This window comes from Culex pipiens, chromosome 3 (assembly GCF_016801865.2).
Source record: "Culex pipiens pallens isolate TS chromosome 3, TS_CPP_V2, whole genome shotgun sequence".
Taxonomy (NCBI): Eukaryota; Metazoa; Arthropoda; class Insecta; order Diptera; family Culicidae; genus Culex; species Culex pipiens.
Window position 1 is genome coordinate 70,447,321 of NC_068939.1, and position 13,367 is coordinate 70,460,687.

A 13,367-nucleotide genomic window follows, 5' to 3' on the forward strand; every position below is an offset into this window, starting at 1 on the left:
CACACACAGAAGATACTTAAATGTAAGCTAGCTAAGTGATTTTTATTATAGTGAAAAAAGAGCGTTTCTTATTATGAAAGTGAATTTCGAAATTTTCTATTGTTATATTTTATAAACATTAAATAAAACATGATTTTTACTAAACCGAAGGTGTCGTCTTTGATTGAAGAAATCCATGGAAAACCCTGTTTTCGCCCGAAAAAAACCAACGCAATTGTTATTATTCTGCATTATCCAGATAAGAGCATTACAATTAAAATTCAAAGTTAAATTTTTATTACAAAAATAGATTTTAGTTATTTTAGAATAAATTTTGTTAAAATGTATACAACTTTTACAAGATATGATTATTTATGCTAAATACACATTTTGTGGTTCTTCGCCTCATTCCGTCGTGAAACCACTTTTCTTGTCATTCTCGAACGTCGTAACGGCCTACTTTTCTCTACCAAAAATAACAGAATGGAAAATTAGTACCTTAGTACCTTTGTACCTTAGTACAGTGCACTGAAATGTGTGTTGAAAAGAGGAAATTTTCAGCACTCGTGTCGAAAAGTTATACTTTTCAATATTTATTTTTATGAACGGTGAATTCAATTAACACAGGGATGTTTGACGTAAAATTCAATTCAAAAATTGTTTTTCAATTTTGAAAAATTAACCTCGCGGTCCTTCTTGACAGAAAAGGCTTTACTTGACAGCTCGTTCCAAGGGGACCATAGTTGATCCATCGAAAAAATGTTGTCTTGTCAATTTTTTTTTTTGCATAAAAATGAAAAAAAAAGTGATCAGAAATGGTTTTTAATCGTGGTTTTTTACCGTTGTACATAAAAATTTACATAGGGCTTTAGTACCCAATTGCAAATAAAATGTAAGCAGCTCGTTGCAAAACAAGTTTATTTCAGCACTCGTCGTATTTATCCTACTCGGTAAACCTCGTTGTAAAAATGTATCTCTTTTTTTTTTTGCAACTTGTTGCATAAACTTCTATTTAAAGTTAGTCTTCATATGCTATTAACTGATAGAATATTATTAAGAATTATTGCAGATAATTTCAAGTTTAAAAAATATGGATGTTTTATTTTTGTTTCAAACTTTTTGAAAAAAAATCTTAATTATTAACTTTTTGAAAAAATAAATAAATTTTGTTTCAAGGACCTTTTACAGAAACATCAGAAATTCAAGCTTATTTCCAGAGTTTTTTTTGAAAAGGACCAATTAACTATTGTCTTTCATATGTTTATGGGACCTATTCAAAAAAAACTCTAGATTTTGACTAAAATGTTTTGGAATTTCAGTAAAAAATAAACCATTAAATTTTCAAACCATTTGCTAGATCCAAGGCAAAGTCACATGTTAAATATAAGTTAAATCACAAAACCCACAAAATTTCATCTACGGGATGTTGACGGAATTAGCCTTTTTTTAATTCCACATTTTTGCACTTGATAGAAAATAAACATTAATATAACTTTGCATCATTGTAATTACGATCAACACTCGCATATCCAAGAATTTTGAAAGAAGGCATTTATTTCGAATAGAAATTTTCATATTAATTCTTCAACTCTCTCGTTGTCTATATTGAAGGGAACGTCGAGAGCGAGAGGTATCAAATTATAGAACGAAAAATCAAAGCATGCTTCTAGAAGGGACTGAAAAATATATTGACAGCTGGAGCAATATTGATATCGAGAAGATCGACAGCCAGAGAGTCAACTGTAATTGCTTAATTCAAAAAAAATGGATGCGCCATATAAAGATGTTATAAAAAAACAAATAAAAGCTTCACTATTAATTTTTAATCAACATTTCTGTTGATGAAACTGTCGGTAAAAAAACAAATCAATTTTACTTTTAAATTTCTTAAAAAGCATTTTTGCAATAATTGAAAAATGAATAATCAATGTTTACATCATGGAACGATCAAAATTTTTACTTATGCCGAGACTTATGCCAATAAATGCAAATTTTTATTCGATCAGCAAATTTTGCAAAACATTTTTCGAACCACCCTAGTCTTACTGCAGGTTAAGATGTTGCATATTTGCAGGCGCCATGGTATGTCTTAAAGGCTCGCCATGTGAAAGCTTGCAATCGTTGCCAACCATTTCAAAGCGTTACCTTAGTTCGTTGTACCACAGACAACAGACGTTTGGGCTCGATTCTTCCCTTGTGTAAATCATCGCTACAGATTTTTTAGTTGTGGCAATCCGTTTGTGGCGCTGCAGTCGCTTTGCCCTGACACATTGCCCGCTGTCAAAATATCACTTTCCGCCTACTGTCATTTTACATTTTGTTGGTTTTCAACGTTTGTAATCGTTTGTTCTGGTTCTGGTGTTTGAGGATCGCTTGCACTAGAAATCCGGTGGGGGAATCTGACATGCCGGGGAGAACATTCAAGATTCAGGCCTTTGGTATGGCGACGAGGGTTCGCCGGAAGTGGCGGCACTTGAAGGTGGGGTGGGTTTCGAGGGCGTTGAAGAGATTGATGTCTTGAAGGTGAGCGTTGAAATGATCGTGGTAGTTGGTTTGTCGGTTCCGGAGATAATCTTCGGAATGCGGTCGTTTGGGGCCAAAACGTTTACGGGGTTGGCCGTGATCATAGCTCTTGCTGACGGCGCCGATGACATCCAGACTTTACCGTGTCATACCTTGCTGTTTTTCCTTCTTCGACAGTTCCGGATTGTTTCGTTTCTGGTTACGGATCTTTTATCCTCCAAGAAACGCTTGCCCATCCTCCCGATTTCCACCGGGTCTTCCCTCCTTTTCGCTCACCTCTGTTGGTTTTGTTTATAAACACAACCAGCAAGAATTTGACAGCCTCAAGCGCGGCCTTGGTTGCTGTGTTTAAAAAAGCATCAGACTAGACTATTTTTTTAATATCGATAATTAAATGAAAAAAAAAACTTCCATGTGCTCGTGAATCGTGTTAATTAATAATTAAAGTAGATTTACTATAGCATAAAAACATAGTCTTTACATTTTTAATTTTTATTTCGAAAAATTGAAATAATATATTTTTTAAACATTTCTGGGTGATGCATTTTCAAACACACCTTCTCAGAAAACCATCATGGCTGCTTTAGAGAGTGGCAATAGGCTAACAGATGGCGCTAGTAGATTAGCAGGATGCGGCAGCCATGTTTTTACACACGATTTTCAAATTATTTTGTTCTAGCCGCTACGTCTGTTGTCTGTGGTTGTACAGACAAATTGTACAACCATCTTTTCAGATTTTGTTTCTAAATCTAGAGTCTAGGTAAATAGGGGAAATTCTCGTATGTTTGGCAGGTTAAGCACTCGCTCGTAACTCCATCCAATTTGCTGATTTTCACTATTTAAACAACTAATTTTGCAAAACTTTTGATAGAAACTTGCTTGCTCACTTCTCATTGTTGAAAACGCTTTTAATTAGCTTTAATTGAATGTCAAAGTTCTGACCTGCCAACATTAGAGGCACGCTGGAATTAGATGCTGTTCCCCTACCTGAGTAAATAATAAATAAATTATTTAAGTATTTAATTTATTAAGATTTAAATTCGTGTTTTGAAGGTACACCAAAATCCACAGGATGATACGGACCCAATACATACATTTCACGAACTGATACAGTCCTCCTAAGCTAGCAAGTGGCAACACTGCCACTGACAGTTCGCCATCAGCTGATTTTCGCGTCGCTGCGTTTGTTTATGTTTGGCTCGATTCAACGCAAAGTGCGCGGACCGTCTCGGAACATCGTCGTCATTTCTATTTCCGCCGGGTTTCTTTCGAATTCTGTGTTTTAATCGCGTTGTGCCGTATCTAACGTGACAAGTGACAAGTGAGAGAGATGGCGGACGAGAACGAGAATTCGTGCGACAAGTTCGACACCGAAGTCAAGCCGGATAAGATGTTTACGCTGAAAAAGTGGAACGCCGTGGCCATGTGGAGCTGGGATGTTGAGTGCGATACTTGCGCTATTTGCCGTGTCCAGGTCATGGGTAAGTAGCTGCGGCTGTCAGCAATGGCCAGCCAACCACCCGACAATGCGTGAAAGAAGGAAGGAAATCGCTTCTAATAAGACCCCCAGGAGATCATAGCAATATTATCTCGATTAGCTCTAGGAATTATTCAAATAGATGTACGGCTCCGTGATGGCAATCAGTTCTCGAGTGGAAAGGTATCTTCTACCACCTGTTCTGCAAAGATTCCGCTTGAAACAGTCTAAAAATCGTTTTCGAATAAAAGCTATGTGTCGGATAGGTCGAAACAGTACTTCAACGAGCACCTCAACGGCAATGAAGCTTACGGGGTTGGCGTAGGAGTCAACCTTGAAGCACCCGCAGCTGATGAACAGTTCCCAATGCCCGGTCTGGAGACGGTGAAGGGGGAGATCAGGAAGTTGAAGAACAATAGAGCCGCTTGTAATGATCGGTTAACTCTTCAAATATGAATTTGAGAAACTGGCAAGGGCGTGATTTCTAAGATCTGATGGTGTCGTGTGTCCCATCTAAAAAATGATGGATAAGTTGCACTGCGACAACTACCGCGGCATCACGCTTATCAACGCTGCCTACAAAATCCTCTCCCAGATCCTCTGCAGTTAGCTGTCATCCCATGCAGGGAGGTTCGTTGAGCCCGACCAGACGGGCTTCACTGGCACTCGCGCTAGCGCGGACTAAATATTTTTTCACCGACAAATCTTCGAGAAATTTCGTGAGTACAACGTGCTCACACATCGCATTTTCATCGATTTCAATGCGGCCGCGAGCAGCTATGGAAGGTTATGCACGAGAACGGATTCCCAGACAAACTGACTCGGCTGATCAAGGCTGTCTTGGATGGTGTGACTTGACATGTGCGTGTTTCATGACTTTTTGTAATTTTGTCGGAACCGGATCTCACTAATTTCAAAGAAAACAGTGTCCGGAACCGTCATTCGACCCCTCGTTTGATATGTAATCGAAAGATCTTCCCAATGAGTAATCAACTTTGTAGCTTTTCTTCAATTAGACTCCTACAAATAAATAAATTGCATGCCCATTTTTCCAAATTTTGAAGCAAAATGTATTACAACATGCTTTAGGGAGTGTTCTTTTATTACATAACGCAGTTGGGGGGTGGGGAAGGTTTTGTGAGTCGTTTGACGCTGCATACGTTTATTTTTAAAGTTTGTAAACAAGGGAAGTTTAAAAATATTTATCCGAAGCCTCGATTATCCGAAGGTTTGTATGTATGTATGTATCGAAACTCAGACAAAAAAATGTTTTCGTATATTATGTATTGTCATCTTTTTTTACATAAAATTTGAGTTGTTGTTTGCCTATCAAAATACAAAACGCATTTTTTAAATATTTGATCGCCGCCTTTTGGCCGCCATCTTGGATTTAAAAATTGTTGATCGTGATGATTCGTGATTCGATTATCCGAAAAGAAATTTTTCAAAAGCCTTCGGATTATCGAGTCTGGGCTGTAAAAGAACGCTCTCTATACATTATTACAGTTATGCTTTACCAAAAATCTGCAAGACATCGAAGAATTTATGCAAAAAAAAGTTTTTTTTCTTTTTCCGATCTGTGGTCCCTAACTCCAAAATTTGCAAAAAGTCTAAAACTGAAGTGAAGTGAAGCGATGAAAATAAAAAAATTAAAGTTATACAATGTATTTTGAACAGTTTACAATCAATAGTACAAGTTTTATCAAATATTGAGCAATAATTATTTATTTTGTCCGCTGATTTTTGGGGATTTTTTGAAGGAGGATTTTTTTTACATGGCCTTAGTGGCCAAAGTTTTGTATGGCTGCCAAAATTTTAAGCTCACGTGAGCTTGCGGGGAAAATGTGGAAAATTGATAGTTTAAAAAATGAAATCTCGATATTTGAATTTATAAAACAAAATGCCTTTATCAACAAAACCAAAAATAGCTAAATGATATTACTCATAACCTTTTTATTGCATTTGCCATGCTACAACAAATATTGATTTTTTTTAAGACACTGCAACTATTTTTTGAAATATAGTATGTAAGGGGTGACATAAACCTTGAAAAATGTATGTAACGGCGTATTAAATCAAGTCCGAAAATTCGTAACGAAAGTATTTTCCAACAGTTATTCCTCCAACTTGAATAAAATTGCCATGAATTTTGTTCTGCCTGAATCAGATGGTGGTCAATCATATTCGTTATCCAAATGTCATTTCAATCGGGATCAAAATATGTATAAATAATTAGTTTAATGTTAACAAAAAAAAAGAAGAAAAAAAACCTTCATTTAAAAAAATCACTTTAAATATGGTAGAAGGGACATTTTACATGATCATTCATAATGAGTCCACGGGCCATACTTTGGTCACCCTTGCGTTAGTAGAATTAAAGTAAAACACTTTCACTAATGGTTTTAATTACTATTTATTTTTCAATTTTCATACATTAAATAATCATTTCAATTATACATATTGATGAAACTGAGGTTGTCTTATGTATACATTATAGTTTTTTGTTTACCTGTCGTTACAAAAAATATAGCTGCATGATCGTTTTTCTTCCGTTCTGCAACCGTACAATGTCGCAAACACTTTTGTTCTGGAGATTCGATGATTTCAAAGGAAAGAAAATAGAGATTCCGGTCATCTGTTTTGATTGTTTTATTTTCTTCTGTATTCTAGTGTTGCCTCTTTTTCTGCGGAACAACTAAAAATAATATTTACGTCTAATTTTTGGTATTTTCAATTGGCCGTATTAGTACTATAGAAGCAATCTGTCATGCTAGGCGTTTTATGTTTTGAATTCCTTCGATTGGATTCTAGTTCGACCAATCATCGTGAAAGGAACTCGCTTAACTCAATGCCTTTAGTTAAACTTAATATTATTAAATATATACAATATTATTTTCTTTATTTAGCTGTCTACTGTAAATCTCATTTTAGGCAAAATTTATGGTACTAGTTTCATAAATATTGTAAAAATCGAACGTGAAATAAAAGAGTTGCAATCAATAAAACTAAATCTGTCTGCTATTCTACCGTTTGTTTTCAGTTTTAAACTATTGCGTCCTACATCTTCTCTGCTAGATTTTTTTTTCTTCGAACCCCTCTATGAGGGCGGTTAATCTTTTCATTTTTCTTCATCTAAATGACATATCACATTAAAGTCTCTTAGCTAACTGTTTTAAAAACCATTCACTTTTCCTCTACTTTCTTTTTGAATCAAGCCACGAATCGAACGATCATCTCACTGAGTGTTTGTGTGTGTGGGTGTGTGTGTGTATTCTATGTTTACATGTTGAACGACAGCGGCTTAATGTTGGCCACCGAGCTCATTCGCCGGACGCGGCCGCACATCTTCCGCTCAATGTCCTCCAGGGATTTGCCCTGCGTCTCCGGCACGTACATTATCACGAACACCAAACCGACCACGCACACCGAGCCGAACAACCAGAAGGCACCGTGCGTTCCGATGGCGGCTGTAAAGAGAGAGAGAAATAATAACAATTTATATTTTTTTTCTTTCTTTCTGGACAAAACATTTCTTCAAACTTTATACTGATGTATTTTCAGAATTACAGAATAACGAACTTATACGAAATCGGAAAAAGTCGCGTCTTTGCTTTTCGTGAAACTTCCTAAGGGCTGATTTTGGTCTCTGATTAGGAATTCGAGGTTCATTCCAAGAGTTTTGTTTTTTTTTTTAATATGGAATTACAACTTTTTTTTTTATTTTTTTGCTTTTTGAGTGTTTTTTGTGTGACAAAAACAATAAATAAGCTAAATTTGGAATTTTGTTTATTGGACCTTTAAACTCCAGATTTTCCGATACCCCGTGACGGAAGGGTGGTATTTTCCAATTTTAGCATTCGAAATAAGTCATTTGTAGCTCAAAATCATCCACTCTTCGAATCTTTTCGAAATTACCAAATTACGCTAATAATACCTTCAGTTATCAAAAAGTTTAAAAAATAAAATTCAAAGCTGTATAATAAATCGTGAGACATGTCATTTTAGTGGAAATGCAATGTTTTTTTTTTTTTTTAAATACAGACTGGTATTTTTTTGTAATTTATCCCGATTAATCATGCTGTTAAAAAAATCCAAATTTTGTAATTTTATAATGAAATAAATCGGAATCGGACGAGCTTTTCGGTAAAAATATTTTCGAGACTGAAAAACTAAATCTGTCTTAGAGAAATTGCCAAAAACCACAAAAAAACCTTATTTTTTCAACATTTTTTTTTATTTTGAAAGCCGCTGTGGGTAATTAGACGCCCGATTTGATGGCGTACTCAGAATTCCGAAAAAACGCATTTTTCATTGATAAAAACACTAAAAAGTTTTAAAAACTCAGAAGGGTCATTTTTTCATTTAGAACAAAATTTTTCATTTTAAAATTTCGTGTTTTTTCTAACTTTGCAGGGTTATTTTTTAGAGTGTAACAATGTTCTACAAAGTTGTAGAGCAGACAATTACAAAAATTTTAATATATAAACATAAGGGGTTTGCTTATAAACATCACGAGTTTTGCCTAAAATTTGTTAAAACTAGTTTTGTTTATAAAATTATCGATTTATATTGCATTTTATACTGAATTCGAAGCACGAATCACAAGTTTGCACATTTTACATGAAATTTGTTCAACTGAAATTGCCTATAAGTTTGGAGATTTTTTTTAAATTGTGTTCCAAAAGCACATATTATTTATTATTTACAAACTTATTTAACCTTCTCCTAGTGGAAAATTGTCCAAAGAATCCGAAAGTGCATTCCGTTTTCCGATTAAAAATCATGTTCATTGAGAAAATCATGACACTTTGAGAAGTTTAAAATAATGACTTCCATCAACATTTTCTTAACTATAGTTAACTAACTTTATAAACCTTTCAAAAATTTATGAAAAGTTCTTCTTGAGGTACTTTGAACACTTCTCTACCACGGTCAGTATGTTTCTGAACCATTCCTTACGTATTTTAAATGTAATCTTCATTTTGCGGAAAAATCGCAAACCTATCAAAGTCACCCCGGCTATCAAAGTCACCCCGTTTTACGGTATGTGTCTGTCGCGGGTAACCATGAACGGCCATGATTAACGACGACCAACTTTTTCAAAACTTTTTTTTCGTAAAATCGCGATAACTCGTGATGGTTACAAGCAAACCCCTTATGTTTATATATCAAAATTTTTGTAATTGTCTGCTCTACAACTTTGTATTACATTGTTACACTCTAAAAAATTACCCTGCAAAATTAGAAGAAACACGAAATTTTAAAATGAAAAATTTTGTTCTAAATGAAAAAATGACCCTTCTGGGTCAATGTAGATTCGAAAAGTACATTAAATTTCCCATAAAATGACATGTTCCAAAAAAAATTACAGTTAAGTAACGGAAAATGGCAGAGTTTTTAAAACTTTTTAAGTGTTTTTATCGATGAAAAATACGTTTTTTTCGAAATTCTGAGTACGGCATCAAATCGGGCGTCTAATTTTACATAAAAGTCCCTTTGACACCAAATTTCTATCTCATCACCGTTTCAGGCCGCAAATTATTGAAAAACACCTCTTTTTTCGCATGTTCAAAAATGGAAGGGGTCGTACCACCCCTCCGTCACGAGATATCAAAAAACGGACCTCGGATTCGTGATCAGGGACAAAAGTTACCCCTTAGGACAAAGTTTCACGCAAATCGAAGAGGGGTCGGGGCAACTTTTCCCGATTTCGTGTGAGTTGGTAGAGAATTACCCCTGTATCTTCACAAGGATTGGACATAGAACAATGGTCAATATGGAGACTTTTATGTAAAATTGCCTGGGGAATCGATTCCCACTATCAGAATTTGAAAATTCTGACGTTTAGACCACTTTCCATAAAAAAGCAGTTTTAGTAAATGATTTGTGTATTTTTTAGGAGAGACATACCATCCTGCATTTTTCGTTAGTCACCTTTAAATTTAACTTAAAAACTTAAAAATTGTAAAACTCATAAAAGTGGCGTGTTTTTTTTTCATTCAGTGTTTTTTTTTTTCAGAAAGCCCGTCCAATTTCCAACAAGTTTGTCTTTGACCACTTATCGATACGATGCAACGGCTTTGAGATACAGTAATTTTTAAATTACAAAATAAAAAAATATTTCAATAACTAACGCCCTTCTCAAATGTTATTTTCGAGTACAATTGGCTCTATTTACATAAAAATGGGTTTTATAGGCCTAGGATAACATGTCAACAAATTTTCATTGAAATCGTAGAGGAGCTGGAATTGCTCTACACAGTAAAAAAATATGTAAATTTGGAAGGTGTGATTTTGGAAGGTTGAATATTACCTCTTTTATGATGTAATTTTACCTCAATTTAGACTGAAAAAAGACATTACACCAGAATAGTGGTAAAATTACACATTTTTTCTGACATAAAAGATGTATCCCTTCCCAGATGTAATATTACCATGATTTTTTTTACTGTGTATAATAATTGAAATTACAAGCCGAAATTTCAATATTTCAATGAAAAAACTATTGGAAAATGCATTATTCACCCGTAAAACAAAAACTTTAAATAAAATTTGTACCAGCCTTATTAGGTCGCAACAAAGTGCGCCAAAACATAATCTGGGACATAACAAAAATTACTGCAAACTTTTCTTTATTAAAAATACAGAGAATATTAGTCACGCGTCCAATGTTGACTCTGATAAAATGCATTTTTTTTTTCAAAACATTGGCAAAGTCACACTAAAAAGTAAAATCATCTTAACCGCAAATATTTAAGAAATTACGAGTCCTTATTTCCAATGCTTTTTAAAGACCACAAATTGTTTGAAAAATTTGTTTTTTGGCGATTTTTTTAATTGGGTTGTAGAGCGATTAAATTTACAAGAATCTGAATTACTCACCAATAACGTCAGCAAAAGTTTTCGTCACCACGAACGTGCACGACCAGTTAAAGGCGGTGGCGACCGATGCGGCCGATCCACGGATCTTGCCGGGCAGGATCTCACCCATCATCAGCCACGGAATGGGCCCAAATCCGAGCGAAAAGCCGAGCACGAATATCACGAACGACGCCAGCGGCAGCCATCCGATGTGGGACACATCGCCCCCGTTGTTTTTCACGTAGAAGAACCCACCGAGCGTCATCAGCGTGATGATCATGGCAATGTCCGAGATGTACAGGAGCATCTTTCTGCCGAGGCGATCGATCAGCAGGGTGGCGATGAAGGTCGCGATAAAGTTCACCACACCGACGATGATCGTGCAAAGGTTCTCGTCGATGGTGGAGCCGGCGTCCTGGAAGATCTGTACGGTGTAGAAGATGACGGCGTTGATACCGGACAGCTGCTGGAAGAACATCAGGCCGAGCGAGATCATCAGCGGTTTGAGGTTGGTCTTTTTGAGCAGGTCCAGCATGGCGCTCTGCGAGGCATGTCGTTCGGCGTCCTGGTGCGACTTGATGATACCCTTCAGTTCCGGGTCTACGTCGGCCTTCTTTCCGCGCAGCCACTGCAGGGCTTTACGGGCACGGTCGTCACGTCCTCGCGAGACGTACCAGCGGGGAGTCTCCGGAATCAAAAACATCAGGATGAGGAAGGGCACGGGCAGGGTCGCACCGAGGAATGCCAGCTCGGACCAGTCCATGTAATTTCCCGCCACGAAGCACAACAGGATGCCAATGTTACCAAAGGCAGTGGGTAACAGCCCGAGCGTGCCGCGAACTTCCGGCTGGACCGTCTCGCCGAGGTACACCGGCAGTGACAGCGATGCCACACCCACCGAGAAACCGGACAGGGCACGACCTGAGGGGGGAAAGCCATCATTATCAACTGATCAGTTGTTTGATTGTCTCGATAACTTACCAACCAGCACCATCGCCACGTGGGTAGCGCAGGCAATCAACAGCCACGAGATGATGAACGGAGTTGCGGTCGCCAGGATGGTGTTCTTTCTACCGAGGTACTCAATCAGCGGGCCGCCGAGAATGCCGCCCACCAGACCGGCCAAGGGCATAATACCGCCGACCCATGAACCCTGTGTCAGAAGGGAAAAACAACGCACATTTAGTAAACGCACTTTAATCGAAAGCCAGTACCAATGGAGTATCCTTGAGTGAGATGTTGACGACGAAGAAGATGCGGTGGCAGAGAGTGCTATTTTTAGATGTTTCGCAACAAACAAAAATGGACGCACTTTGGTGCCGTATTTTGGTTTTACTATCGATTCATCTGGATTCCACGAATGACGTAGCAAATGCTTTTTTTCATTTGATTAGGCTTATCATTACCCAAGGATACTCGACATTTTTACTTCCCACTTACCGACTGATCTGTGACTTCGAATGAGGTGATGTTGCGATCCTTCATGGACACCAGCGCCGGCGAGGTGTACGCTGACGAGAATCCCACAACCATGGAACCTAGCGAGACCGAGAGTGCTGCCAAGACCTTGAAGAAAAATCATAAGAATAACGATGTTACTTTACACTGTTTATGGACACTTGTTTTTTCGTTGCTTGCTATTGAGCTTTAGGAAAATTGCACTTTTAAAAAAGAATAAAACTATAAACCTGCGAAAATGTGCACTTGGCCACCGGTTCTTCCGCGGGCACCGTGAAGGACACGTGGGTGTCTGCGCGCATCAACAGCTTAACCATGGCGGCGGTCAGTGAGTGTCGTCGGCACTTGCTGAAAACTGCGCGAAAAACATGTACAAAAATCACTAAATGCCACGCGTATTCAGCTTCTTCCGATTCAAGATCATTCGTTATCAACGCGTGCACGGACGCTTTCGTTCTAGATCGAGTACTGAGCGAGTTTAAATTCGAGGTGGTCAATTTTATACTCCAGAACGCACGTTTGAATTAATCAACGGCCGGCCAGACACACGGCAACGCTTCTCTCCTAACGTCTAATACTGATAAACTTCCCAAAAAAAGGGAGCAACAAGACGAGGTGCTTCTGGTCTATGTCGTTCCAACATAATTGAAACTGTGATGGAGTGTGTGGGTTTTGTTGTAGGCCAGCATTGTCTGTGCATATGAGTAGGGTAAAGTGACCTTTTTGGACCTGCCTTTTTCACCCGGAGAATTTAGTTAATCACTAGAAATGGTGCTATGTTATAGCTGAATAATATAGCTCTTGTTTTGCTACAAAAAAAAAACAAAAGCAAAAATAATACTAGAGAATGTATGTGAATGATTTGATGTAATCTTGGTCCAAATTTGATGCTATTCGGAAAATTCTCTTAATAAAAAATTGAATGAATAATCAACATAATAATAATCATCTATATCAAAATACGCACTAGAACCAGCTGTTTTTTAGCTTAGCTGTCTAAGAATTATCTCCACCTCTAGACGGGCTATAATCCAAAAATTCGCCAATTTTCAAAAAGCATAGGGAATGA

General features: G+C 37.2%; 2 protein-coding genes across 4 annotated transcripts in view; one reads left to right on the forward strand and one right to left on the reverse strand.

Annotated features, from left to right (window-relative positions):
* Positions 1-3,684: 3,684 nt before the first annotated feature.
* Positions 3,685-13,367, forward strand: part of LOC120419990 (RING-box protein 2) — a 96,175-nt gene continuing 86,492 nt past the window's right edge. The window contains exon 1 of the mRNA XM_039582872.2: positions 3,685-3,983. Coding sequence (XP_039438806.1) covers positions 3,833-3,983 — 151 coding nt within the window. The 5' untranslated portion in view covers positions 3,685-3,832. The remainder of the gene's footprint in view (positions 3,984-13,367) is intronic.
* The window catches only part of LOC120419988 (facilitated trehalose transporter Tret1), a 32,326-nt gene continuing 25,332 nt past the window's right edge, over positions 6,374-13,367 (reverse strand). For 2 of the 3 annotated variants that reach the window (XM_039582868.2, XM_052711156.1), the window contains exons 2-6: positions 12,529-12,653; positions 12,281-12,406; positions 11,822-11,993; positions 10,862-11,761; positions 6,374-7,446 (exon numbers count right to left, since the gene is read on the reverse strand). In XM_039582868.2, coding sequence (XP_039438802.1) covers positions 7,259-7,446; positions 10,862-11,761; positions 11,822-11,993; positions 12,281-12,406; positions 12,529-12,615 — 1,473 coding nt within the window. In that variant the 5' untranslated portion in view covers positions 12,616-12,653 and the 3' untranslated portion in view covers positions 6,374-7,258. The remainder of the gene's footprint in view (positions 7,447-10,861; positions 11,762-11,821; positions 11,994-12,280; positions 12,407-12,528; positions 12,654-13,367) is intronic. The other variant, XM_039582866.2, reaches the window with a different exon arrangement.